The sequence below is a fragment of the Coenobita brevimanus genome, unplaced genomic scaffold (genome assembly GCF_032717465.1).
Source record: "Coenobita brevimanus isolate Jiangsu-jjx unplaced genomic scaffold, ASM3271746v2 jjx.HiC_scaffold_2831, whole genome shotgun sequence".
Classification (NCBI taxonomy): Eukaryota; Metazoa; Arthropoda; class Malacostraca; order Decapoda; family Coenobitidae; genus Coenobita; species Coenobita brevimanus.
Genome location: NW_027643798.1, coordinates 87,265 through 112,105, shown reverse-complemented (window position 1 = coordinate 112,105; position 24,841 = coordinate 87,265). Strand labels below are relative to the sequence as shown.

Genomic DNA, 24,841 nt, shown 5'->3' with positions numbered 1-24,841 from the left:
TCCCTGGGGGAAGCAGCCTAGGTATATATATATATATATATATATATATATATATATATATATATATATATATATATATATATATTGAGACATTTGGCACTGTTGAATTTTTTCTTCTAAATCCCGTCTCTGTCTTTCAGCGTTTTTTCATATATCTGGTTCACCAGTACACTACTGTCAGCTGGTGAACTGGTAAACCAGCTTTATAAGCACCTGTACTGTAGCAAGGGAATTTAAGTAGTTAATATTCCCATTATATCTTGCGGATTTAATGGAATGAAAAGAATATAAAAAGGCACCTTATAACGAAAGCTTACCTTACTGTTCTGTTAATTGTTTGAAATATTGCTGCCATATTACCTTGCAAGAGTGATATAGCTTTTTTTGTATGTGTCAGACTGGTAGTCCAACAGGCTGAGGAGCTGCAACCAGTTGTGGCTCGTTAGGGCTTTAATCCGGAGTATGTTTAGGGTTTACTGTTAACACTCTGGCACTCAGTGTCTAGGGATCACTCTCACCTTAAATACAGTGTCTGAAGTGTGTATTGGTAATCCAGCCATGGACCAATGCGCTTCTGATGGCACGATAAATGATAACTGATGAAGAAGTAGTTGGATTTAGCAAAGATTATGTGGTCCGTTCTTTAAGACTGAGCAGTTTTCTTGCGTGCCACGCACCTTCATTTGTCATCGCTTCGGTACTAATGTCCACCGTCCACGCTGAATATAAGTTAGGGTTGTCTCATTCAAGACAGGTAATAAGAAATTAACTACGAATATATTTGTGACATGTCGATGAGTTTAATGAAGGTCTATAAAGTTTGATATAAAGAAATTAATATCAGACTTATTCCCTACCCCAGCTTGCTATCAACTCGCTTCCTTCATCAGTATCTGAGTGGATTTGGTAGCGATAGTGGGGAGAATGGAAAGTTTTCCTATTATTTGTCTTTGTAATTTTCCCCTTAAGATGTAAATATCATTGTCTGCTTTTCTCATACCATTCTCTCGTAGGATTCCCCCCTCCACCCCCCCCCTCTCTCTCTCTCACAGATCCTCCATCCCTCTTCTCTCCCCTCTTACCATTCCCTCGTGTTTACTTGTCTCTCAGCGTCTCATGGCCATTGAGTGAAAGTACAAGAGTCAATATTATTCCTACCAGCTGTTTCATCTCGTTTTGATTTTCCCTGCATCTTTTCTCTCCTTCCTGTAAGGCTTACTTTCTTCCTCCTCCTACTCTGTGTCTGTCAGTCTGTCTGTCTCTTCCTCTGTCTCTGTCTGTTTGTCTGTCTATCTATCTGTCTATCTATCTATCTATTTATCTATCTGTTTTACGGGCTTTATTCCTCAACACAATACTGGGAAAAGTTCTGAGTTTTGGTGAGGATGACTTGTTGGATGGAACTGATATTTTAAATGAAGTGGTCTCGGTGTGGAAGTGGTCTTGGCAATGAAGTGGTCTTGGTGTAGAAATGGTCTTGGCAATGAAGTGGTCTTGTCGTTGAAGTGGTCTTGGCAATGAAGTGGTCTTGGTGTTGAAGTGGTCTTGGTGTTGAAGTGGTCTTGGCAATGAAGTGGTCTTGGTGTAGAAATGGTCTTTGCAATGAAGTGGTCTTGGTGTTGAAGTGGTCTTGGCAATGAAGTGGTCTTGGCAATGAAGTGGTCTTGGCAATGAAGTGGTCTTGGCATTGAAGTGGTCTTGGCAATGAAGTGGTCTTGGTGTTGAAGTGGTCTTGGTGTTGAAGTGGTCTTGGCAATGAAGTGGTCTTGGTGTTGAAGTGGTCTTGGCAATGAAGTGGTCTTGGCAATGAAGTGGTCTTGGCAATGAAGTGGTCTTGGTGTTGAAGTGGTCTTGGCAATGAAGTGGTCTTGGTGTTGAAGTGGTCTTGGTGTTGAAGTGGTCTTGGTGTTGAAGTGGTCTTGGCAATGAAGTGGTCTTGGTGTTGAAGTGGTCTTGGCAATGAAGTGGTCTTGGTGTAGAAATGGTCTTTGCAATGAAGTGGTCTTGTCGTTGAAGTGGTCTTGTCGTTGAAGTGGTCTTGGTGTTGAAGTGGTCTTGGCAATGAAGTGGTCTTGGTGTTGAAGTGGTCTTTGCAATGAAGTGGTCTTGGTGTAGAAATGGTCTTTGCAATGAAGTGGTCTTGTCGTTGAAGTGGTCTTGGTGTAGAAATGGTCTTTGCAATGAAGTGGTCTTGTCGTTGAAGTGGTCTTGGTGTTGAAGTGGTCTTGGGATAGAAGTGGCCTTTGCATAGAAATGGTCTTGATGTTGAAGTGGTCTTGATGTTGAAGTGGTCTTGGTGTTGAAGTGGTTTTGGGATAGAAGTGGCCTTTGCATAGAAATGGTCTTGATGTTGAAGTGGTCTTGGTGTTGAAGTGGTCTTGGTGTTGAAGTGGTTTTGGCATAGAAATGGTCTGGGCATAGAAGTGGTCTCGGCATAGAAGTGATTTTGGCATAGAAGTGGTTTTGGTGTTGATGTGGTCTTGGCATAGAAATGGTTTTGGCGTAGAAATGGTCTTGGCGCTGAAGTGGTCTTGGAGTTGAAAAGCGAGCGAGCGAGCGAGCGAGAGAGAGAGAGAGAGAGAGAGAGAGAGAGAGAGAGAGAGAGAGAGAGAGAATTTTTCTTTTAACGAACTTGGACTAAAAAGTTATAATCTAGCTTACATAATTTTCAGCTTCAGATAATCCTTTTCGGGCTCCTGTCTGCTCTGCCGGTAAGCACATCGCTTGCATGGCTGATTAATAATGTCGTCAGACGGGGTAGACACTGGTAACGCGAGTCGTCTCCACAACAAATGAGATTCGGTCAGTTAAGAAATAAGAGAGAAAATATGTGGATCATCCTGTATATACATCCACAGACCCAGGTAGACAGTGAAATGGTAAGCACAGGATACAGGAAAGAATATATGTTTTGATTTAATCACACTGTAGCATCATTGATAGATACGGGAATCGGCGTGGACTGATGGCTGTTAAAGGGTTGCTCCAGCTCAGCAAAAGTGCGACGTAAACAAATACACTGCCACCACATCGGTCTCCAACAATCCCCCTGTAGCGCTAGAAAGCGACGGCGTTTTTTCTTTCCCGTCACTTCTACTGCACTATCACATCCCTCTGTTACTCCAGCATCAGCATCACTACTACTACTCCTACTATTAACAGGGTGTGGTGCGATTGAGTCAGGAGGAGGACGTTGACCAAACGGGACATGCAGACAGCCTCGCAGCTCCTCATTAATATCGGTGGGATGGCCAGCTGTACCGTTGGATTCTCACTTCTCTATTTTTCTCAAGAATATTCTGCATTCTCGGTTTTTAAAATCTTCATCTCTTTGACTCCTTACCGCTTAGACCTGTTTAGAATCCTCATCTCTTTGACTCTTTACTGCTTAAACCTGCTTAGAATCTTCATCCCTTTGACTCCTTACTGCTTAGATCTGCTTAGAATCCTTCCTGGTTAGAATTCTTACTTTTTGACTGCTGAGAATGTTCACTACTTGGGATCCTTGCTGTAATGGATTATTCTTTTTGTCTTAGAATCTACACTGCTTAGATTTTAGACTCGTTATGGTACTGCTTAGATCCTTACTTGTTCCCTGCTTTGAATGTTCCCTACTTAGGATTGTTTGCTGTCTTAGAATCCAAATGCTTGAGAATCGTCACTGCTTAGAATGCTTAGATTAATCACTGCTTAGAATCCTTATATTGCTTAGTTTCTTGGGAGTTTAGTTGCTCAAATTTCTACTATTTAGAATCATTAGAATATTTAATGCTTAACTTAGGATCAGTTCTTAGAGACTGCTGCTACTACTACTACTGCAACTACTAGTACTACTACTGCTACTGCTATTATGACTACTACTACTATTACCACCGATATTATTATTATTATTATTATTGTTATTATTATTATTATTATTTAATGACATCTGTTTTTATCCTACTCCTGCTACCACCAGTTGATTTTATTTAACTTATGAAGGACTTCTGGTAGGAAATTGAGTTACTGAAGGCTATATCAAATCCCTTCAGATTGATAGCTCTCTTGTCTAGAATAAAAAAACAAAAACAACCGTCTAATAAAATCGTCTGAGGATAGCAAGAATAATCGTATGTTAAAAAAAAAAAACATTTCAGTGAAGGGATTGAATCTAGGTTGCTTTAGAACTGAATCAGATGATCAGGAGGCAGTAAAAAGTAAATAAAAAAATAAATAGATAAATAGACCAAACAAAAATCAACTACGGTACTAAAGTCGTTAGAAAATGATACACGATGAACAATTGATATTTATTTTCCTGTACATTATAACGGTGTTCTGCACAAATGTACACTGAGATTGTATCATATTGTGTGGTGCTGGTACTCTGATGGCCAAAGTTAGATGTTTTGTTACTTCTATTTCCAGACTATTTTATTAAGAGAAACCATACATAGCCAAAAGGATGAAATCAGTATCTATACCTACATATACAACTATTATGTTTGATGCAGTAGTAAGTTATCGTGCCATATTCCCTTTTTACTTCATAGGTGCCCATCCCATCTCTGGCACATATTCTTGAGCGGCTTAGTTTGCTTTTTATACCTAAGATTCGCTTCTCTGTTATTTATATCGTCGTTATATCAACATATTTTACATTAATAGCATACAAGACGATATTAAGTTGTAATATGCAAACAGGTAGCCGAGGAAGAGATGCTACTAAATCTCAGATGCAACCAGACGGTGCTAAGGTGTATATGTGTGAAATAATTGCTCGGAAAGAAGGGTTGTGGAATCTCCAAAGCAACTTAGAATACAACCTTTAGCTCACGTCTGTATGTGGTTGCTGGTAAGTTATGGCTCTACGGACATACAGTGATACCCGTCTTTATCTGAATCCAGGCGAGGTAGTGGGTGACCTTAGCATATATCCCGGGAGTGTCCACACCGGCGCAACCGTAGCCCCAGGACACAACCCCCACGAGATAATACCTCCCGTCTTCTCCCTTCCAAGCCAGAGGACCTCCAGAATCTCCTTGGCAGGCATCGTGGTTGTGCTTGTAGGTGCAGATCATGTTTGAGGTCACGACGTTCCCTAGGTAGCCTTGGCAGTCTGCAGTGAACATCAGGGGAAGCTCCACCTCCTGTAGCACCTCGCTGAATGATCCTCCAGAGGACGTCGCACCCCAGCCAGTTACGATCCCGTTCTGTCCCTCGAGTTTCTGTGGTGTGACGGAACAGGGCAGGCAGATTGGTTTCTCTTCCCTGCAGCCTTTTAGTCCTTGGATTTCTTTGGTTTCATTTATATGTTTTCCCTTGTGGTCTTTCTACCAGCTCCTTCTTCTTAAGTTTATTTTCAGGTCTAGGTTTTTTTTTTTTTTTTTTTTTGCTTTGATTAGTTCTGGCCATTCTTCACGTTAAAAAATATTTAGTAATCGCTTTCTTTGTTTTTTTTCGTAACCTTGTGTTTTACTTTGATTATTTCTCCCTTTGGACATCTGCTGTTATATATTTTTTTTAAATAGTCCTTTAAAGGGATTTATAGGGTCAAGGATCAATTCACACAGTCACAGATTCGTGGATCCTATGTTTTGGCATGTTTCTCACTCATCATGACAATCCGCACAGAGGTATGTCGCCGTACAGAACAGAAAAAGAAATACGTATCTTGCCAAAGTTTGACGAATACATAGCGGAAACGTCGAACCATCTGAAACACGCACTAGTAGAGACTGGGTTTTCATGGTATTTCGCCAGTTGTAAATTTTTTTCGGACGGAAATGGGAAGATAGTTATTTATCTCCCCGTACCCATGGAGGTCATCCTGTATTCCCTTGGTAATGTTGGCAATCTTTAATTTCTATTTTTTTTTTTCCCCCGCATCGCTTTTTTTTTTCCAGATCCACCCTGGACTTCTGGTGATCCCCTCTGCGCCCAGCTCTTTAACCTACCTTGTTTTAGGTCTATCTGCGTCTATATTTGTTCTATTAAGATTTACTTCCATTTGCCTTAAACAAATACAGTGCTTTCTCTTAACTGTGAGGTATCTAAACGGCTTTCCGACGCGATACCTCTTTTCTCTGCCTAATCTAGTCCTTGGATCTATCCTGTACATTCGTGTGGTTTTGTGTACTTATAGTATGTTTTGTTTGAAAGATTTTACGAGTACATCTTTTGATTGAAGCTTTCACTGTATTTTCTACTATACCCCCCTTCTCGATTCCTACACCTTACATCTGTCCTGCATTTTACTCTGCTCCTTTCTATTACACCAGCTTCCGCGAAGCCAGAGAGGAGTGTTATTTCGCTCGCCCGCGCGCGAGAGCTAAATAACTTGGTTTGTATCAGATTCTAATATTTAGAAACAAAGACGGGGCATAACAATAGGTCAACGATCAGGTTCATTGGGTTATGTCAAATTTAACCAAGAAAAGTCAACTTAAACAGCATTTATCCAATTTGGACCAACCTTGGTGAAAGGGATGAGAGTTATGCATGAACGAAGGAGTTCAGTTTGGGCAAGAGCAATTTGTAAACAAGGGGCAAAAAGTCAAAGGTCACATGGTAAGGTCAACTAAATTAATTTCTCATCCGATATGCACCAATCATTTTGGAATGATAAATGGTATGGCAAAGATACAGATCTGATTTTGAAAATAAGAAAAGGTAAAGATCACAGGAAATTGTCAAAAGGAAAGGTCACAGGACAAGACCAACTTAAAAAGTTTTCTGTCCGACTTGGATCTAACCTGGTCGACGAGCTAAGAGTCACGGAAAGAACTCGACGGTCAAGGTCATGGAGCAGTCAAATGTTCTGCCCTTTGACCAACTGGTGGAGATGGCGTTGTACTCTGCGCACTTCTTCCTGTCTTTTTTATTTGGAATTTTGTATACCTAATAAGTTCTTTATACGTCGCTGTGCTACTATATCCCCTTTTCTCTGCCTAGTGGACAGTCCTTAATTGTATCCTGTACTTCTATATATATTTATTTTATTACTGGCTATTGTTTCCGGGTATTCTTCTGCTTTCTTTATAACTTTATTCTCATTTTAAAAGATTTCTTCACGCTCTTCTACAATTTTATTTCCGCCAGCTACATCCAGTAATTAATTGTGAGGTATTACACCATTGCCTTCTGGTGCTATAACGTTCCTGGACCTTTTCATCTTTCCTTAATTATTCTCTCGACATATAGCCACCACAATTTATTTCTTAAATATCAAATTAGGCCTTCTGCTATACTCTCTTCTGCATAATCTTTAAATCTACCACTGCGTTTCAGAATATGAATTGTCTTTCTTTCGGAATTTTCCATGGAAGTGCTGTTAATTATCTGTTTCACAAGACACCAAGAATATGAGTGCAAAACTTAACTACATTTCTTCTTCTTATTCTGGTTGGAGAAAATTTGTAACGAAACCTTCAGCACGACCATACTAACCAACTAACAACGCCCGTGTGGTATGCAGGGTGGTCCATAAATAACGCTCTCTTAGAAATTCACTGGAAGATGTCTTACGTGTTGTGGAGACGGCTCACTGATTGTGCCGGTGTGGGCATGGGTGTGCCAGTGAGAGTTAGAAATGAATAAATGATGGACAGAGACTGATAATGCTGACTGTCTGCTGATGTGGGCGTGAGTGTGCCAGTGGGAGTAGGAAATGAATAACTGATGCTGGATGAACACTGATAATGTTGACTGTCTGCTGGTGTGGGCGTGGGTGTGCCAGTGTGAGTAGGAAATGAATAAATGATGCTGGATGGACACTGATAATGCTGACTGCTGGTGTGGGCGTGGGTGTGCCAGTGGGAGTAGAAAATAAATAAATGGCGCTGGATAGACACTGATAATGCTGACTGTCTGCTGGTGTGGGTGTCGGTGTGGCAGTAGAGTAGGATATGAATAAATGATGCAGGATAGATACTTACTAAAATGAATCATCCGTCCCTACAACTCAAGAAAAATCGTCTGGGGCTGTGGAAAAGGAGAGTTATATATGGAGCAGCCTGTTTACTCCTGTCCCAACAACCATCATCGTAAACTGTTCTGATCACTCCTGCTCTCTCATCTCATCCATTTCCTATCCCCTTCGTCAAAGTTCAAGGAGAGAAGCAAAGTTCCTTGACCACTTGCGAGTTTGAGGTTACAAGGAAGTTCAAAATATCAACATTAATAATCTTCGTGGTATTGGCAAAAATCGCGTTTAAAAAGGATATATATCGCGTGAAAATAGTTATCGATTCATTACCAAGTTACTGCTGAACAATATTATGCTTCCATTTTGCCGTAAAGAGGGAAAATGCGATATCGAAGACCACCCATCTTTTCAGAATTTTTGAAAACTGGTTAATATTTTCTTTCTTACTGCCAAATCCAAACATAACATAGTTCAGGCTTCACTATCATTAAAAAAAAAAAATCAACGGTATTCAGCAGCTTTCAATTCGCACCATTAATACATAAAATGTTCCGTAATAGTTCCTTGTTTAACTTACAAGTATTTCTGATCCATAGATACCACAAATGCCTTAAACAAAAGATAATTCACAAAAATCTCAGGAAATCTGGCAAAGAGGTCTCAAGCGGCGATGAAATTATCTGGCTTAATTTCTGACTCACCACTGCAAAACTTAAGCTTAAAGGTCAGGGTCAACTTTCTCAAACACCATTTAATTTTGCCACTTAATTCTGTGCACACTGAATATACCTCCCCCCCCCCCTCTCTCTCTCTCTCTCTCTCTCCCTTTCTCTGCATGACTCTTTTTAACGATATGTTTCTTCTAGTAATTCATCTTTCATTTCTATCATTTTCATCCCTATTTTTTCTATCTTACATACCTTTCTCTTCCTCTCTTCAGCATTTGTCCTCTCTTACATCTTTCTTCTTCTTCTCTCTCTCTCTCTCTCTCTCACACACACACACACACACACACACACACACACACACACACACACACACACACACACAACGGGGGTAAAAAACGTACGACATTCCGATTTCATAAGGCGCTTCCATTTACAGAACAAGGACACATGATACTTACCAATTAACTTAGACATGAGAGAGAGAGAGAGAGAGAGAGAGAGAGAGAGAGAGAGAGAGAGAGAGAGAGAGAGAGAGGGAGAATTCCACATACACAAAATCAATGCTACAAAAAAAATAAATAAATAAAGGCTGGTTAAAGTCAGACAATTTTATACCCACTAAGAAACCTCTCTAGGTCTCAAATAACTCCTTCAGTCCGATGGCGTATTTCTAACTTAAGTCTTACTATCTCTAAAAGACTATTTCTAATTTTGAAGGAAACAACTAGCAATTAAAAAGGGTCAGTGAAGTCGCCATCCAGCCCTTACAGTTCGAAATCTCTCTCTCTCCTAAGCTGAATAAAATCGTCTGGGTGAGAGAATATAAAGACACTGAAATAAAGGGGTTAATTCATGACTGACGACCCACCTCTATTGCGATTTTTTTCCAGATGATTCTGGGGTTAATTCACGACTGACGACTCACCTATTTTATTCCAATCTTTATTCCCAGGCGGTTTCACGCGCCCATGGGACACCTTCTGGGACCTCATCATAAACCACTTCAGTCCTAATACGAACTTTTCATACTCTCTACCTCCCCTCAAAATAATAATAAACAACAATAATAATAATAATAATAATAATAATAATAATCAGACGGTTCTATGCATCATTGGGCCTCTTTCGGGGGTCTCAGCATTAATCACTTCAGTCCTAACACGTATTTTTCATTGCATTCTTTCTACCCCCCCTCAAAAAATAAATAAATAAATAAATAAATGAAACACTGAAGACGCTTTTTCGAAATACCTATGGATGGATATGGTCTTAATAACCACTTCAGTCCGATTCAGCACTTTTCATTCCATCTTTTCTACCCTTCCCCCAAAAATTAATGAATAAAAATAATTAAAAAGCATCCAAGACATTTTTTCAAACTGTAAATGGATGGATGTGGTCTTTTTTTACGCCTTATTTACAAGATATTTCAATAAATCGGAATAAATTTGTCTGGAGGTACACCATGTTAATTCTCATCCGACAAAGACCCTTAATCCCTTTTCAGCTTAGACGATGGCTGGGTTTAGGTCAGAGTGGAGGAAAAATTTGACTAGTAACCAAGGAGATTCATTCCTACCTCACAGCTAAGGTTCATCAAATTTTATGCAGCCACAACATATTCACCCATATACCTTATGTAACCCCTTGTCTATCTATCTATCTATTGCCAGACGCCTCAATCCCGTTTGGGGTGGCCACAAACAAATCGCCTCCAAGTCGCCCTGTCCCCCGCCATTTCACTCCCCTGCTCCCAACTCACACCCCCCTCTCTCATATACCTCTCCATCCCATCTCTCCATCTCATCCTCGGCCTCCCCCTCCCTCTTCCCCCCTCCACCTCACTCACATACACTCTCTTCGTCAGTCTTTCACCCTCCATCCTCTCCACATGGCCAAACCACCTCAATCATCAACTTATGCAACCATTTATGCAATCACATATTCAACCATTTATGCAATCACATATTCAACCACTTATGCAACCACGACTTACTGGTCAAAATGTGGGGGTGATCTTGTTTCGTCAGATGAAAAACTATCAAGCAAGACAAAATAAACCAAGTTACCAGGTAAAACAGGTTAATTGATTCTTGGTAATGCGTTAGTGTTCATTTTATTACCGCCACTTCTTTTTCGGGTTAGGGAAAAAAAGAAAAAGGAATTATGATGGTGATATATATGGTTTTAAAATATATATGGTTCCTCTAGATTGAAAAGTCGCTCCTAAGATGAATTTTCCAGTCAGGTAGAACAGAACAAAGGTGCAATACAGGTGTCATTATGTTTAAAATTTATCGAAAAAAAAAATAACAGTAGCAACGCCAACACAAAAATACCCCTACCCCTACCACCACCACTATCACCACCACTACCACCACTACTACCACAACCACCATCACCACCACCAACATTATCCCACAACCACCTAACCTACCTCCGTTTTCGCTATCTGGGTATGCGATTAACCGCTTGAACGGACACGGACAGGAAATGAAAAAGCGGTCAGTGATGCTAGTAAGCGGGCCGCAGGGAAAGCAGGGAAAGGGGAGAAGGAGAGAGGAGGAGAGGAAAACGTGGGAGGAAACAAGATAGATAGACAGACAGATAGATAGAAAGATAGACTGATAGATAAATGCAACGGTACATGAATAAATGAATGACAAGGATGAGATATAGAACTTTTTTCTTTTTTTTTCACTGTCAGGGATTGCTCACCTTGCCCTTGACGCACTGACACGTGGAGAGAGCGAGAAAGGTCAAACGCTGTCTCGCTCTATCTTCCCCGCTCTATCATCCTCGTTTTATTATCCTCGTTGAGGCGGTGGCTCAATCGGTAGAGAGGTGGCCTGTAGTCCTAACGGACCCAGGTTCAAATCCCCGCTGGGGCAGGGAACAGTTTAAGGATTTGAATTTCATTAAATCAGGCATTACTGATCTACCAGAAGACCCGCCGACATGTCGTAAAAATACCCCCGCTAATACCAATACACCAGTCCTGTGTGAGACAGCCCTAGCATGTATTCAATATGGACGGTGGGTGTTAGCGCCGAAGTGATGACATGTAGAGGTGTATGGTATGTAGGAGGACTGCTGGGCCTTGATAGCAGGCTGTGAAGCCTATGCCCAGAGTCGAACACATAAAAAAAAAAAAAAAAAAAACATCCTCGCTCTACCGTCCTCGCTCTATCACCCCAGCTCTATTATCCTTACTCTATCATATTCGTTTTATCCTAGGTCTTTTATCTTCGCTCTATTATCCTCCCTCTATCATCCTCGCTCTCGCTCTCTCTCTCTCTCTCTCTCTCTGTATGTAATCGTTCGTTTGGATAGAGCGAGCAAACGTTCATCCAAGTAACAGATTGAACAAACCGCCCCACTGAACTTATGTATATTGCACTATGTTCTTGTGTTCTTGTCCGCCTCCACTTCGTTTCGCAATTCTCATCACTGTCAATTTTAAGTCGTATATGTCTTCTGTGCTACGTTGTCTGTAATACGTCTTTATCTGTCTACTCATCTATTTATCTGTGTGTGTGTGTGTGTGTGTGTGTGTGTGTGTGTGTGTGTGTGTGTGTGTGTGTGTGTGTGTGTGTGTTGTCACTGAGCTGCTTCTCAACGCTACAAGAATGTAAAACTTGGAGGAAGAGGAGGAGGAGGAGGAGGAACGAGAAGAGAAAGAGGAGGAGGAGGAGGAGGAGGAACGAGAAGAGAAAGAGGAGGGACGAGAAGAGAAAGAGGAGGAGGAGGAGCGGGAGGAGGACAGGAAAGAGGAAGAAGAGAATGGCGCAATAGGTTTTACACACCAGTTCAAAAGACATTTCAACCTTTAGGAAGTTTAATCCAGCTACCAAAAAATAAATCACTGCTTAAAACATGACATATTTAAATACTTATTCGACGCACGCCACTCAGAGGAATATGGCCAATTAGAAATGAAGCATTCTAGATTACAGAATAATTGGTTAGAGGCAAAATCGTCAAAAAGTCAGATGCAGATGACTGGAACGTGCACTTGTGGATATCGTGTGTGTGTGTGTGTGTGTGTGTGTGTGTGTGTGTGTGTGTGTGTGTGTGTGTGTGTGTGTGTACGCCTCACTTTATTTCTTTCATACCAAACGTACTTCATCATCAACATATCAATAAGGGAAAAGAAACATGAACACAATCGCAGTTAAATAAAAAATAATATCACCCACTAATCTAAAAATATTAATACGAGTGTGGAATGACATGAAAGGGGAACATCACAGACCGCTAATGACCCCGAGAGAGGGCGCTAAGCAAATTAACGAAGGCGTGATTAGCGAAAATTGCCAACTAACAACCAAACAGGGGAAGGCGAGGGACGGAAAAGAAGGGCGATGAATACAAGGCGACAAAACCCACTGATGAATATGGGACGAGGGGATGTATGAGAGAGAGAGAGAGAGAGAGTCATCGAAAGGAAGAAAGAAAATATTTGCGTATGACAAAGAATGAATGAGGAAAGGCAAACATAACTAAACTGTCCAGTCACTCCACACCAAACGACTCAATGTAACTCAGAGGCTCATAGCAAGCGTCGTACCATAAGTTGCCTTCACACAGATTACCATAAAACACACCATAAGGAGCACAAGAACCGTTTTCTGAAACACATTCCCTTTTGCAAGACAGCACTTACTGTTAGACCCTCTTCCTCCTCCTCCTCCTCCTCACCTACCATCTCCTCCGCCTAATGCAGACAGCCAGCGCTTTTCGCACTTTGTGAAGTGGGAAAAGAAAGAGTAATAAAGAAAAGAGAAAATGTGAGAAAGGCAGAGGACAGTAAGACGAATGGAGGGAAGAGAAAATAAAAGAATAAGACACATTTGAAACTGAATGAAGAAAATGAAATACTGAAAGTCAGATGTGAGAAAAAAGTAAGACGGGGTAAGGAAAACGAAACAGTGGAAAGAAATATGAATGACAGATACTGAAATGGGAAAGAAACAGGGAAAGAAAAAATGCAAATGAAAATAAGGTTATAAAGTACAATATATAAATAAATAAATAAACAAAAACTGAAGAACTAGACCGAAGTATCGATATGGATATATAGGGGAATTACGGAAAGATGAGGAGAATGAGGAAAACGAGAGGATGGAGGAAAGAAAGTGGAAACTAACCCGAGAGGAGGAAGCAGAGAAAAGAGAGCACTTAGAGAATTATGGGAAGTGCAAGAAGGAAGAGAAGGAAGGGTGATTAAAATCTGAAAAAATATAATGAGTGAGAATTGATGAAAGAGAGAAGGAAGTAAAACAAAAGGAGGGAGGAGGAGAAAAATAAAGAAAGCCGACTGAATAATAAAGACTGAGAAGGGAGACAGAAGGGGAAGCAAAATGAAACGACAAAAGAGAATACTGAGGATGGAAGATTCTGTAATAATAATAATAATATATATATATATATGTGTGTGTGTGTGTGTGTGTGTGTGTGTGTGTGTGTGTGGTGAGAGTGAGAGAGAGAGAGAGAGTAGAAGTGAAATACAGAGGCTGAACAACAAGGAGAGGAAGAAATTTGTTAGTAAGGGGTATATACTGTATATATACAGACAGATTAAGAGCAGGATGAAATGAGAGAATTGAGAGAAAGTGAGAGATAAAGAGATGAGGGGAGGAAGAAAATTGGAGGGATGAGTGAGATATAGAGATTGAATTAGGGAGGAAGGCAGGGTATATGATATGAGAGAGAGAGAGAGAGAGAGAGAGAGAGAGAGAATGGGGTGCCGGTAAATATCGTGAAATATTAAAAGGCTTATGAGCTTCAAGTATTTGGCTCACTCATGTACATGAATATTATTAACATCGTATTTAAACACTTATTAATCTTTACTTTAATATCATTCTAGCTGTCACTGCCACTTTTCTTCCTCTTACTCTTCCCCTTATTATTTCCTCCTCTATCTTATTTTTCATTCGTCTATATGTATACCTAATTTTTTCATCTGGTATTTTTTTTTTCCTGCCTGCATTAATTATATTTTTTTTGTGTGTGCTTTTTCTTTCTATCCTTTCTGGCGTCACTATTCCTTCGGTGCCTCATGCATTTCAGTAATATTATAATCGGAGAGGAAAGTAGGACGGCAATACCCTTTTCCCCTTAACCTGGCCCAGATATTCGTCCTCTTGCACCTTACTTCACGTAGCTCAGTGGCAGAAAAAGAAAAAAATAGTATGGCACATCATACTTTCCATGACAAGTCTTCGTTACTAGCACCATATTGTTGTTAATCTATTATTACAATTAAGCACTCAAGATGGACATATGGCAATTTTAGGCCCAAGTTAGAGTAAAATGAGTATAGTTTGTTAGGTAATTTGACAGGTAAGTAGATATACGGACAGGTATTTATCTAAAAGTCTATTTATCTCTCTCTCTCTCTCTCTCTCTCTCTCTCTCTCTCTCTCTCTCTATATATATATATATATATATATATATATATATATATATATATACAAATGACACAAAAAGACAGACGGATTGAAAGAAGAAGAATATTTTTTCTTCTAAAATTACTGCGTTATTTTATCACTTTCTCCTCCTTTCCTCCATCATCCTGTCATCTTCTCCACCCTATCTCATTACATTTATTAGTATCCCCCTCTTTTCGTCCTCTCTCCGTTTGTCTTGCTCTTTTTTCTCCTTTGATTAATGTCCTCCTTTCATCTCTTACTTTATATTAATTGCTCTTCCTCCTTTTCTGTTTTATTGTAATTATTTATTTTTACTACTCTGATTTTATGGATCACGCGCTTCGTCGTTAAATTATTCTCTCTCTCTCTCTCTCTCTCTCTAAAATAATAATAATAATAATAATAATAATAATGCGGTATTTTGAAGCTAGTATATGAATAAAGCCAACTCATTTATACTTGTAACTAAGACCGCATATCTTTTTTTTCCTTTAATGACAATACACGTTACTGTTAATGACAAAAAACAACATCTCCAATCATCAGTATCAGTTCCAAAAGTAACAGCAATGGCAAAACAACGATACACAGGTTGCAGATTCCTAAGCTTAATACAGTTCCCGTCTCACGCGTTTGTATTAATATGACAAGACCCCCAAACCCTCCCAGCAGTGTTGATGGCAAACTATGGTCAAATTAGAGGGTTGATCTATTAGTAACCAAGGGCACATATATCTACCTTATAATTAAAACTAAGTGAATTTCATACATTTTTCAGTGATACAATTCCGTCGCGTGGAAAAAGAAAATAACTACATTAAACTTACTGTACATACTCAAGTCCCGAGGAGTTTAGGAAAGCCAAACTGAGTAAGGGGAATATTTTGGCTGATCTACCCCTTAACCAAAATTATATCCTTGATGGAACCATATTGATTTAAATTAACTTACAAGAATAGCCTAGTTGCGGAGGGGATAATAAACGTATATCGAACTCCTCCACTTCGAAATGCCTAATCGAATAATATCGCGTGAAAAAAAATATATATATAAAAGAGGAAAGGACGTCATCAAATAAAAATTACGATTATGCATATCAAACGAGTGTGAAAAAATATACCTTAAAAAAACTTTCCTGACTAGTAAGTAATGAAAATCATGGAGAGAGAGAGAGAGAGAGAGAGAGAGAGAGAGAGAGAGAGAGAGAGTCCAGGTTGCAGGCTTAATGAGCCACTAGTGTACTGCAGGTAACAAGCAGGTCACGTTTCTCTCTCTCTCTCTCTCCTTTCTTTTTTACCATTACTCTAAGGACTGCTTTATCTTCTGTTTCGCCTTTTTATTCTTTTTATTTGTACTACCACCTCCTCCTCTACTTTAGCATCTCTTTCGTTCTTTTTATTCTTTTTCTTTTTATTTCCTCCTCTTCCTCCTCCTACCTCCTCCTCCTCCTCCCACATCCTCCTCTTATCTTCCCTTCCTCCTCCTCCTCCTCCCACATCCTCCTCTTATCTTCCCTTCCTCCTCCTCCTCCTCTTCCTCCATCCCTCATTTATCTCACAGGATGCAACCTTTTTTTCTTATCTTCATAATCAATTTTTACCGAATCTTTTTGAACATTCTTGCCTCCCATCTCCTTAGGTTATCTAATTACCAAAAGATATTGAGGTATTTCAGAGCTGGCTATTTGGGGGAAAGAAGAAGGATGGGGAAAGAGAAGAGGGGGAGAGAGGAGGAGGAGTTGGGGGGAAGGAAGAGGGGAAGAGGAGGGAGAGAGGAGGAGGAGGGAGAGAGGAGGAGGAGGGAGCGAGGAGGAGGAGGGAGAGAGAAGGAGGAGGGAGAGAGGAGGAGGAGTGAGGGAGAAGGAAGAGGGGAAGAAGAGGGAGGAAAGGAGAGGAGGAGGATTGGGGGAAAGAAGGGGTAAGAGGAAAGGATGATGGGGTGATGGGGGTAGGGAAGGAGGGGGAGGAACAGACAGGAAGGAGGGGGAAGGGAAAAATGAGAGGAAGGAGAATGAAACGAAAAAGAAAGGAAGGAGAGAGAAAGGAAAGAGAGAGGAAGGAGGGGGAAGGGAAAGAGAGGAAGGAAGAGGAAAGGAAAGAGAGAGGAAGGGAAAGAGAGAGGAAGGAAGAGGAAGGGAAAGAGAGAGGAAGGAGGGGAGAAGGGAAAGAGAGGAAGGAGGGGGGAAGGGAAAAAGAGAGGAAGGAGGGGGGAAGGGAAAAAGAGAGGAAGGAGGGAGAGGAATAGAGAGGAAGGAGGGAGAGGAATAGAGAGGAAGGAGGGAGAGGAATAGAGAGGAAGGAGGGAGAGGAATAGAGAGGAAGGAGGGGGAACGGAAGGAGAGAAGAAGGAAGAGGAGGAATGGAAAGGAAGGAGGGGGAAGGGGACCGGAGGAGGAGGGGTGGGGAAGAGGACCGGAGGAGGAGGGGTGGGGAAGGGGACCGGAGGAGGAGGGGTGGGGAAGGGGACCGGAGGAGGAGGGGTGGGGAAGGGGACCGGAGGAGGAGGGGTGGGGAAGGGGACCGGAGGAGGAGGGGTGGGGAAGAGGACCGGAGGAGGAGGGGTGGGGAAGGGGAAACAACGATATGAAAAGGAAAAAAGGAAACAGCATGAAGAAATGAGGGAGGGGAGGAGTGTGAGAGGAAAGGGGATAATGGGAAAGGAGAAAGGGTGGGGAAAGTGGGAAGGGCACAGAGAACAGGACTAAAGGGAAATAGAGACAGCATGAGAAAGAAGTTAGAGGACGGAGAGAGAGAGAGAGAGAGAGAGAGAGAGAGAGAGAGAGAGAGAGAGAGAGACAGACAGACAGACAGAGAGACAGACACAGACAGACAGACAGACAGAGCTGAGGAAGGAGCATGGAAAAGGGATCGGGGAAGGAAGGAAGGAAGGGACAAGCTTAGAGGAGGGAAAGGAAAGGAGAGAAAAGGAGAGTGAGAGTGGGAGGGAAGGGAGACTATAATAAGAAGTGCACAGCAAAAGGAAGAGGACGGAGAAATTGGGGAACTAAAGAGGAACTGCAAGAAGGCGAAGAGGAATAGATGAAACATACGAAGGAGAGACGAAAACTTAAAATAAATATCATCCTTAGGTCAATTGTAACATATCCCCAAATATTGATCTTCCATAATTCCATGCAAAGACAAAACGACAAAAATAATTAGTGCTGAATCAAAACCCACGAAAAAAGTAATAAAAAAAATAAGATACAAGAGTAACTAGGGGAAGAAGTAAAATATAAGAAAAGGAAAGGGGAAAAAGAGAGATAATGGTGTATGAATGATTAGAAGAGGAAGGAAGAGTTGGCTGAATGATTATAGGAGGAAGGAAGAGGGGACTGAATGATCAGAAGAGGAAGGACTGAATGATTAGAAGAGGTAGGAAGAAGAGACTGAATGATTAGATGAGGAAGGAAGAGGAGTCTGAATGATTAGAAGAGGACGGAAGAGGGGAATGAATGATTAGAAGAGGAAGAGGGGACAATGATTAGAAGAGGAAGGAAGAGGGGACTGAATGATTGGAAGAGGAAGAAAGAGGAGATTGATTAAAAGAGGAAGGAAGAGGGGACTGAATGATTAGAAGAGGAAGGAAGAAGGGAATGAATAATTAGAAGAGGAAGGAAGAGTTGACTGAATGATTAGAAGAGGAAGGAAGAGGGGATTGAATGACATGAGGAAGGAAGAGGGAAATGAATGACATGAGGAAGGAAGAGTAGATTGAATGATTAGAAGAGGAAGGAAGAGTTGATTGAATGATTAGAAGAGGAAGGAAGAGTTGACTGAATGATTAGAAGAGGAAGGAAGAGGGGATTGAATGATTAGAAGAGGGAGGAAGAGTTGATTGAATGATTAGAAGAGGAAGGAAGAGTTGACTGAATGATTAGAAGAGGAAGGAAGAGTTGACTGAATGATTAGAAGAGGAAGGAAGAGGGGATTGAATGATTAGAAGAGGATGGAAGAGTTGATTGAATGATTAGAAGAGGAAGGAAGGGTTGACTGAATGATTAGAAGAGGAAGGAAGAGAGGATTGAATGACATGAGGAAGGAAGAGGGAAATGAATGACATGAGGAAGGAAGAGTAGATTGAATGATTAGAAGAGGAAGGAAGAGTTGATTGAATGATTAGAAGAGGGAGGAAGAGTTGATTGAATGATTAGAAGAGGAAGGAAGAGGGGATTGAATGACATGAGGAAGGAAGAGGGAACTGAATGATTAGAAGAGGAAGGAAGAGTTGACTGAATGATTAGAAGAGGGAGGAAGAGTTGATTGAATGATTAGAAGAGGAAGGAAGAGTTGATTGAATGATGAGAAAAGGAAGGAAGAGGGGACTGAATGACTGGAAGAGGAAGGAAGAGAGGACTGAATGATAAGAAGAGGAAGGAAGAGGAGATAGAATAATTAAAAGAGGAAGGAAGAGGGGATTGAATGATAAGAGGAAGGAAGAGGGGATTGAATAAGAGGAAGGAAGACTGGACTGAATGATAAGAGGAAGGAAGACGGGATTGAATGACTGACAATTAGGAGTAGCATAAAAGGAAAATCGACAAGGGGGAAGTAATGGATGGCAAAGAAAGAGAAAATAGGGCAAAATTTAAATCAATAAATAGGATATGCCTGTCGAGGGAGAGCATTTGGCTGAAGTGTCACTGCTATAACAGAAACATCCACACCTAGAAAAAAGGAATTAATGACACACACACACACACACACACACACACACACACACACACACACACACACACACACACACACACACACACACACACACAAATCACACACCTCACAAATCACATACTTTACACCTGAGTTCTTGATATGAACAACTAATACAGTCAGATAGCATAAGCCTCCTCTTGACTTTCTGTTCTCAATCAAGCGGCTCGCGTTAACCAATATAGGAAAAAAATATCAAACAAGAATGAAGTAAAGGAGATAATAATCCAAAGCCCATGGATGAGGGCAGCTTTTAAAATAACCATAAACAAAAATAATATAATCTTTCTTAATAAATCCTCCTCCTAACGAAAGAATGCGCGTGAATCCCACAGTAAAAAAGATCAAGATATGCAGTGAATGATGTGATATCCAGGTATGCATAGACAAGGGCAGCTAGAAAAGAACCATAAGCTAAAATAATTTCCCTCTCCTTCTTGTAACGAATGAGTACGTGTTCAATCGAAAGAGAGGGAAGAGAATGAGGTGATATCCTGGAGTACATGAGACAGGTTGGCTTGAAATGGTGGCACAGGCTGTTGCAAAGTTGTCACACACACACACACACACACACACACACACACACACATACACACACACACACACACACACACACACACACACACACACACACACACACACACACACACACACACAGGTTGACTTTATTATTTTGATATGAAGACACCACAAACGCAGATCTGGCCAAATGCAAATCTTTGTTGTTTTTTCGTAAACTGGTAAATTGTGGGAAACCAAAGAAACGAAGACAACATAGAGATGGAATGAGAGGAAGAGGGAGAAATGGAGTGACTGACTGAGGGAGACATGGAGTAAAAGGAAGAGAGAGAGAGAGAGAGAGAGAGAGAGAGAGAGAGAGGAAGGAGAGATGGAGTGAGAAGAAGAGGGAGAGATGGAGTGGGAGGATGGAGGAATTGAATGAGTGTATAGGGAGAGATGGAGTGAGTGTACTGAGCTGTGGAATGAAAAGAGGGAAGGAAGGAGTCTGAGTACGAAGGTGAGAGGGAGAGTACGAAGGAGAGATGGGGTGTGAGTGCGAGGGAAAGATGGAGAGATAGGAGCAAAGATTGATAAAGTAAAAGGAACAGGGAAAGATGAAGTGAGAGGAACAACTAGGCATGCGTAAACAGGGACAAGTGGGAAACATACTGAGTCCACCAGTCTGATCGACCTGAGAATCGAAGCCAGAGATGGAGAGAGTTGTGGGAGGGAAAAAAAAAAAAAGTCTACACAGCAGAGGATCTCACACTTTTTCTTACCACGTACTCTCTGCGTTATCCGCTTATCGACCCATACTGCCATCACTAAGGCACTGCATACACAATAGCATTCCACTGACTCTACTGCAGTAAAAATTTGTAACACAGCTGCAGTTTTAAATGAACTGAAATGGAAATTATCAAGCAAAAAAGGTATGAACACACCATTACAAGTACGTGTCAGCGTTAACACAATATTTTAATTATGACAACCAATGTTATGCATGAGTGTAAATGTTATGCTTGTTTTATGGACAATGGTTTTTCCGTTTTCAATCCATGAATTATGATAAAGAATTTTATATATTTTAAATTGACTTTCCACCACCCCTCCAAGTACTCCCTGGAAACCCATTCGCGCACCCCAAGGGGTTCGCGAACCCTTGCTTAAGAACCTCTGCTACAGAGGGATGAACGTAATTTATGGAAGGCTGAAATGTAATAGCCTACCAACATGTGGCCGGATTAACAAACTTACGATAAATTCCCGTGCGTAACTAAGATACGATCAGCAGGAATGGATGAGGAGAGGTAGCACTAACAACTAGACAAAATTCAGAACAAGGCTGTTAGAATTATTAATAACCCTACTATTACAAATGAACTACCTCCCATTCAAGTATGAAGGAATGTTGCCTCACTAGCGCTATTTTACAGATACTTTTATGGCAAATGTTCAGACGAAGTTGTATCCAACGTGCCACCTCTCCATACCTTCCCCCGCGCTACACGGCAACTGGTAGCGCTCATGACTGGACTGTCACACTGCCATACTGCAGAACTTCTGCCTATCCGAATTCTTTTATTCCGCAAACTGCTTTTCTTTGGAACCCGCTTCCCCAGAGTGGTTTCCCCCAATCTACGGCTGATCAGGTCCAACTGTTAGTTTTTTTTTTTTTTAAGGAATGAAGGACAACTGTACTCTGGGGTATGGCTTATTCTTTTTAATTCATTTGTCTTCCCTTCTTCTGTTCTGTTATTTAAAAAAAAAAAAAGAACAAGACAAAACACTATTTTCCTTTCATGGCACTCCTGAAAAGAAAAAAAATCATCTGACGCTCGTAACTATGATCTGTTTTTACAGTAAGAAGAAGAGACGGTGGAACCATCTGCATTCTCCCTTCACGCCCACGGTGTAAAAACAATCATAGTTAGAACAGGGAAATGGTCATAAATCTTACTGTGAATCCCGGCAGTGTGAAATAATCGGAAAGATGAGTGAGGCTTGTCTTCTGTAGCATTAGACCTAGGATGCTGATTTTGCTTGTAATTCTGGTGACGACGACGACGACGACATGATGATGATGATGATAATAATAATAATTACGGTGATAAATCCAGATACACTTAAAAGCTCGCCTGCCTATATAATATACATATTACTGAAACATGAACAACAAAGAACCATGATTAACAAGCAAAAAATAAGATAACAGCATATATTATTCCGTTCGTATCGGTCAATTCACTGACGAGGAATGAAAATACGAAAGTGGGTCGTAAAAAATGAAACGGAGAACGATGCGATAAAGAGAATGATACACGGCAAGGAGAAAATGCCAGAATTTTCACCTTTAAACTAATAATTTACTGAAACTACAAATCTATTAACTAATTATATCTGTGAAATGGTGGTGTGTAGGTGGTGGTAGATGGGGGTGCCCTCCGTCTACTCCCTTAACGTATTGCTAACTTCAGGTCACTGGGTGACAGGCTAAATGGTTTTGTGTGGCCCAGTAAACCATATACAACGTTGGTTGGAAACCAAACAACCAAATAATGAGACGGCTGGTGGTCTAACTGTTGCAACGTGATATGGTTAATATGAGCTGAAATCCGAGGGACTTACTGCTCGCGTAATGTTTCCCAGAGAAGAGCAACTGTCATGCTCACCTTGAATGCCTGGACTGAACTGCTTAGCCCCAGGCACCAAGACTCTACGTGACCTGCAACAGAGTACTGGATGATGGATGGACGTAACTAAATGGTCGAGTAGCAGATTGCTGTACCAAAGGACGGGAGATCATCCCAGGCTCAGACTGAGAACAATTGGGGATTGGAATTTCCTTCGAACTATCCTGACAAATCTTCCACAATATATACCAACCAAAATGATGTAAAAAACACTTGCAAATTCTCTCACAAATACTGTCACTGAAGCAATCCTAGCATTATTCCAGTAAGAACGGGATAGAGAGTGGTGAAAGTACGAGTACGTGGCAAGTACAAGGACACCTAGGTCTCAGGACACAGACCTGTAGTTGATGCCACAGAGATAAACAGAAAGACATAGATACTGATATATAGTCAGATAGATTCCGAGTAACAACCTCTCCGTCTACGAACAGATAAAAACAATAAAAAGAGCATCCAGGATTGGAAGACAACAACAGAGACGATGGTAAAGAGAAAATAGGTAAAGTAACAGTGACAAGGAGCAAGAGAAGAAAGGCTGAGTGAGAGCCAAGCGAGGCCCCAACACCCAGCCAATCAAATAAAAGGCAAACAAAGGAGCGTCCAATCAGCGTGGAGGGGCTGTCAGTGAGGCCCAATGAGAGGTGTCGTGGCCCGGGGTGTGTACAATCAGTGGGAATGTGCTTGGGAATGGACCTATCACGCCGGGGGTTGCATGTTGATTAGTGAACAGCTCCTCAGTGTGTGTGTGTTTGTGTGTGTGTGTGTGTGTGAAGGAGTTAATCAGTGTGTGGAGTGTGGAAGGTGTTGTGTGTGTGTGTGTGTGTGTGTGTGTGTGTGTGTGTGTGTGTGTGTGTGTGTGTGTGTGTGTGTGTGTGTGTGTGTGTGTGCAAAGGATGATTAGGTACGTGTGTCTATGAAGAGGAGTGAGAGGGAAGGAGTTAATCAATGTGTGTGTGTGTGTGTGTGTGTGTGTGTGTCAGTGCATGTGCGCCTGTGTTAGTGTGTGTTAGTGTGTGTGTGTGTTAGTGTGTGTGTGTGTGTGTGTGTGTGTGTGTGTGTGTGTGTGTGTGTGTGTGTGTGTGTGTGTGAGGGCAGAGGTTGATTAGGTACGTGTGTCTGTGGAGAGGAGTGAGAGGGACGGAGTTAATCAATGTGTGTTTGTGTGAGTGTGTGTGTGTGTGTGTGTGTGTGTGTTTATCAAGCACATTTCCAAAAGGGGAATGAGTTAAAGACCACGTACTTTACAAACACATTACATATGAATTTCACTCTAGCTACCACCACCTGATTAAATACACCTGAAGGACACCTGCCTCTTCAAGTGAAAGGAATAATACCCCTCTTGAGTTCACCTTTTCAGCGAGAGACACTGAAACTTCCTCCTACCAATTTCCAGACGATTTCATTCAGCTAAAGGAAGCCCCTCCCAATAAAGTGAAAATCTTTATTCCTTAGTTTGGTAGTAACTTATTGAACGGCAGTCTAGACAAAGTTTCAGTCAATATTTCACTACACGGAAACTTGTCTAAATGTGAAAATATCATCTGGTGGTGGCAGGACTGAAGCGCTAAGTCATCGGATTGAAGGAGTTAAGCACAGGTGACTAAGAACTTAAAGTCTTCGGGAATTATTTCAATTATCCTCTCGTTACGATGATATTTTTGTTTATCCTTGTTACTTACAGACGAATTTGTTCATCTTACACGAAAATTCTCGTATCTATTCCCTCGAGTGGCAATTGTCTCATCTAACCCGCATAAAATCGCATGGAAGTGGTAAGAATAATATATAAAGGGCGTCCTCGGGCTGCAAAGGTTAAGGGCAGGATAAGAAAGGCAGAAGAAGGCTTTGGATCAATGCTTATCAACTGCACGAAGGGTCATTAAGGCAGATAATCAACTTTTGTTAAGGTCCTGTTTTCCCT

General features: G+C 41.1%; 1 protein-coding gene across 1 annotated transcript in view; it reads right to left on the bottom strand.

Annotated features, from left to right (window-relative positions):
* Positions 1 to 4,847: 4,847 nt before the first annotated feature.
* Positions 4,848 to 24,841, bottom strand: part of LOC145390101 (trypsin alpha-3-like) — a 61,160-nt gene continuing 41,166 nt past the window's right edge. Inside the window, exon 3 of the mRNA XM_080265163.1 lies at positions 4,848 to 5,207. Coding sequence (XP_080121289.1) covers positions 4,848 to 5,207 — 360 coding nt within the window. The remainder of the gene's footprint in view (positions 5,208 to 24,841) is intronic.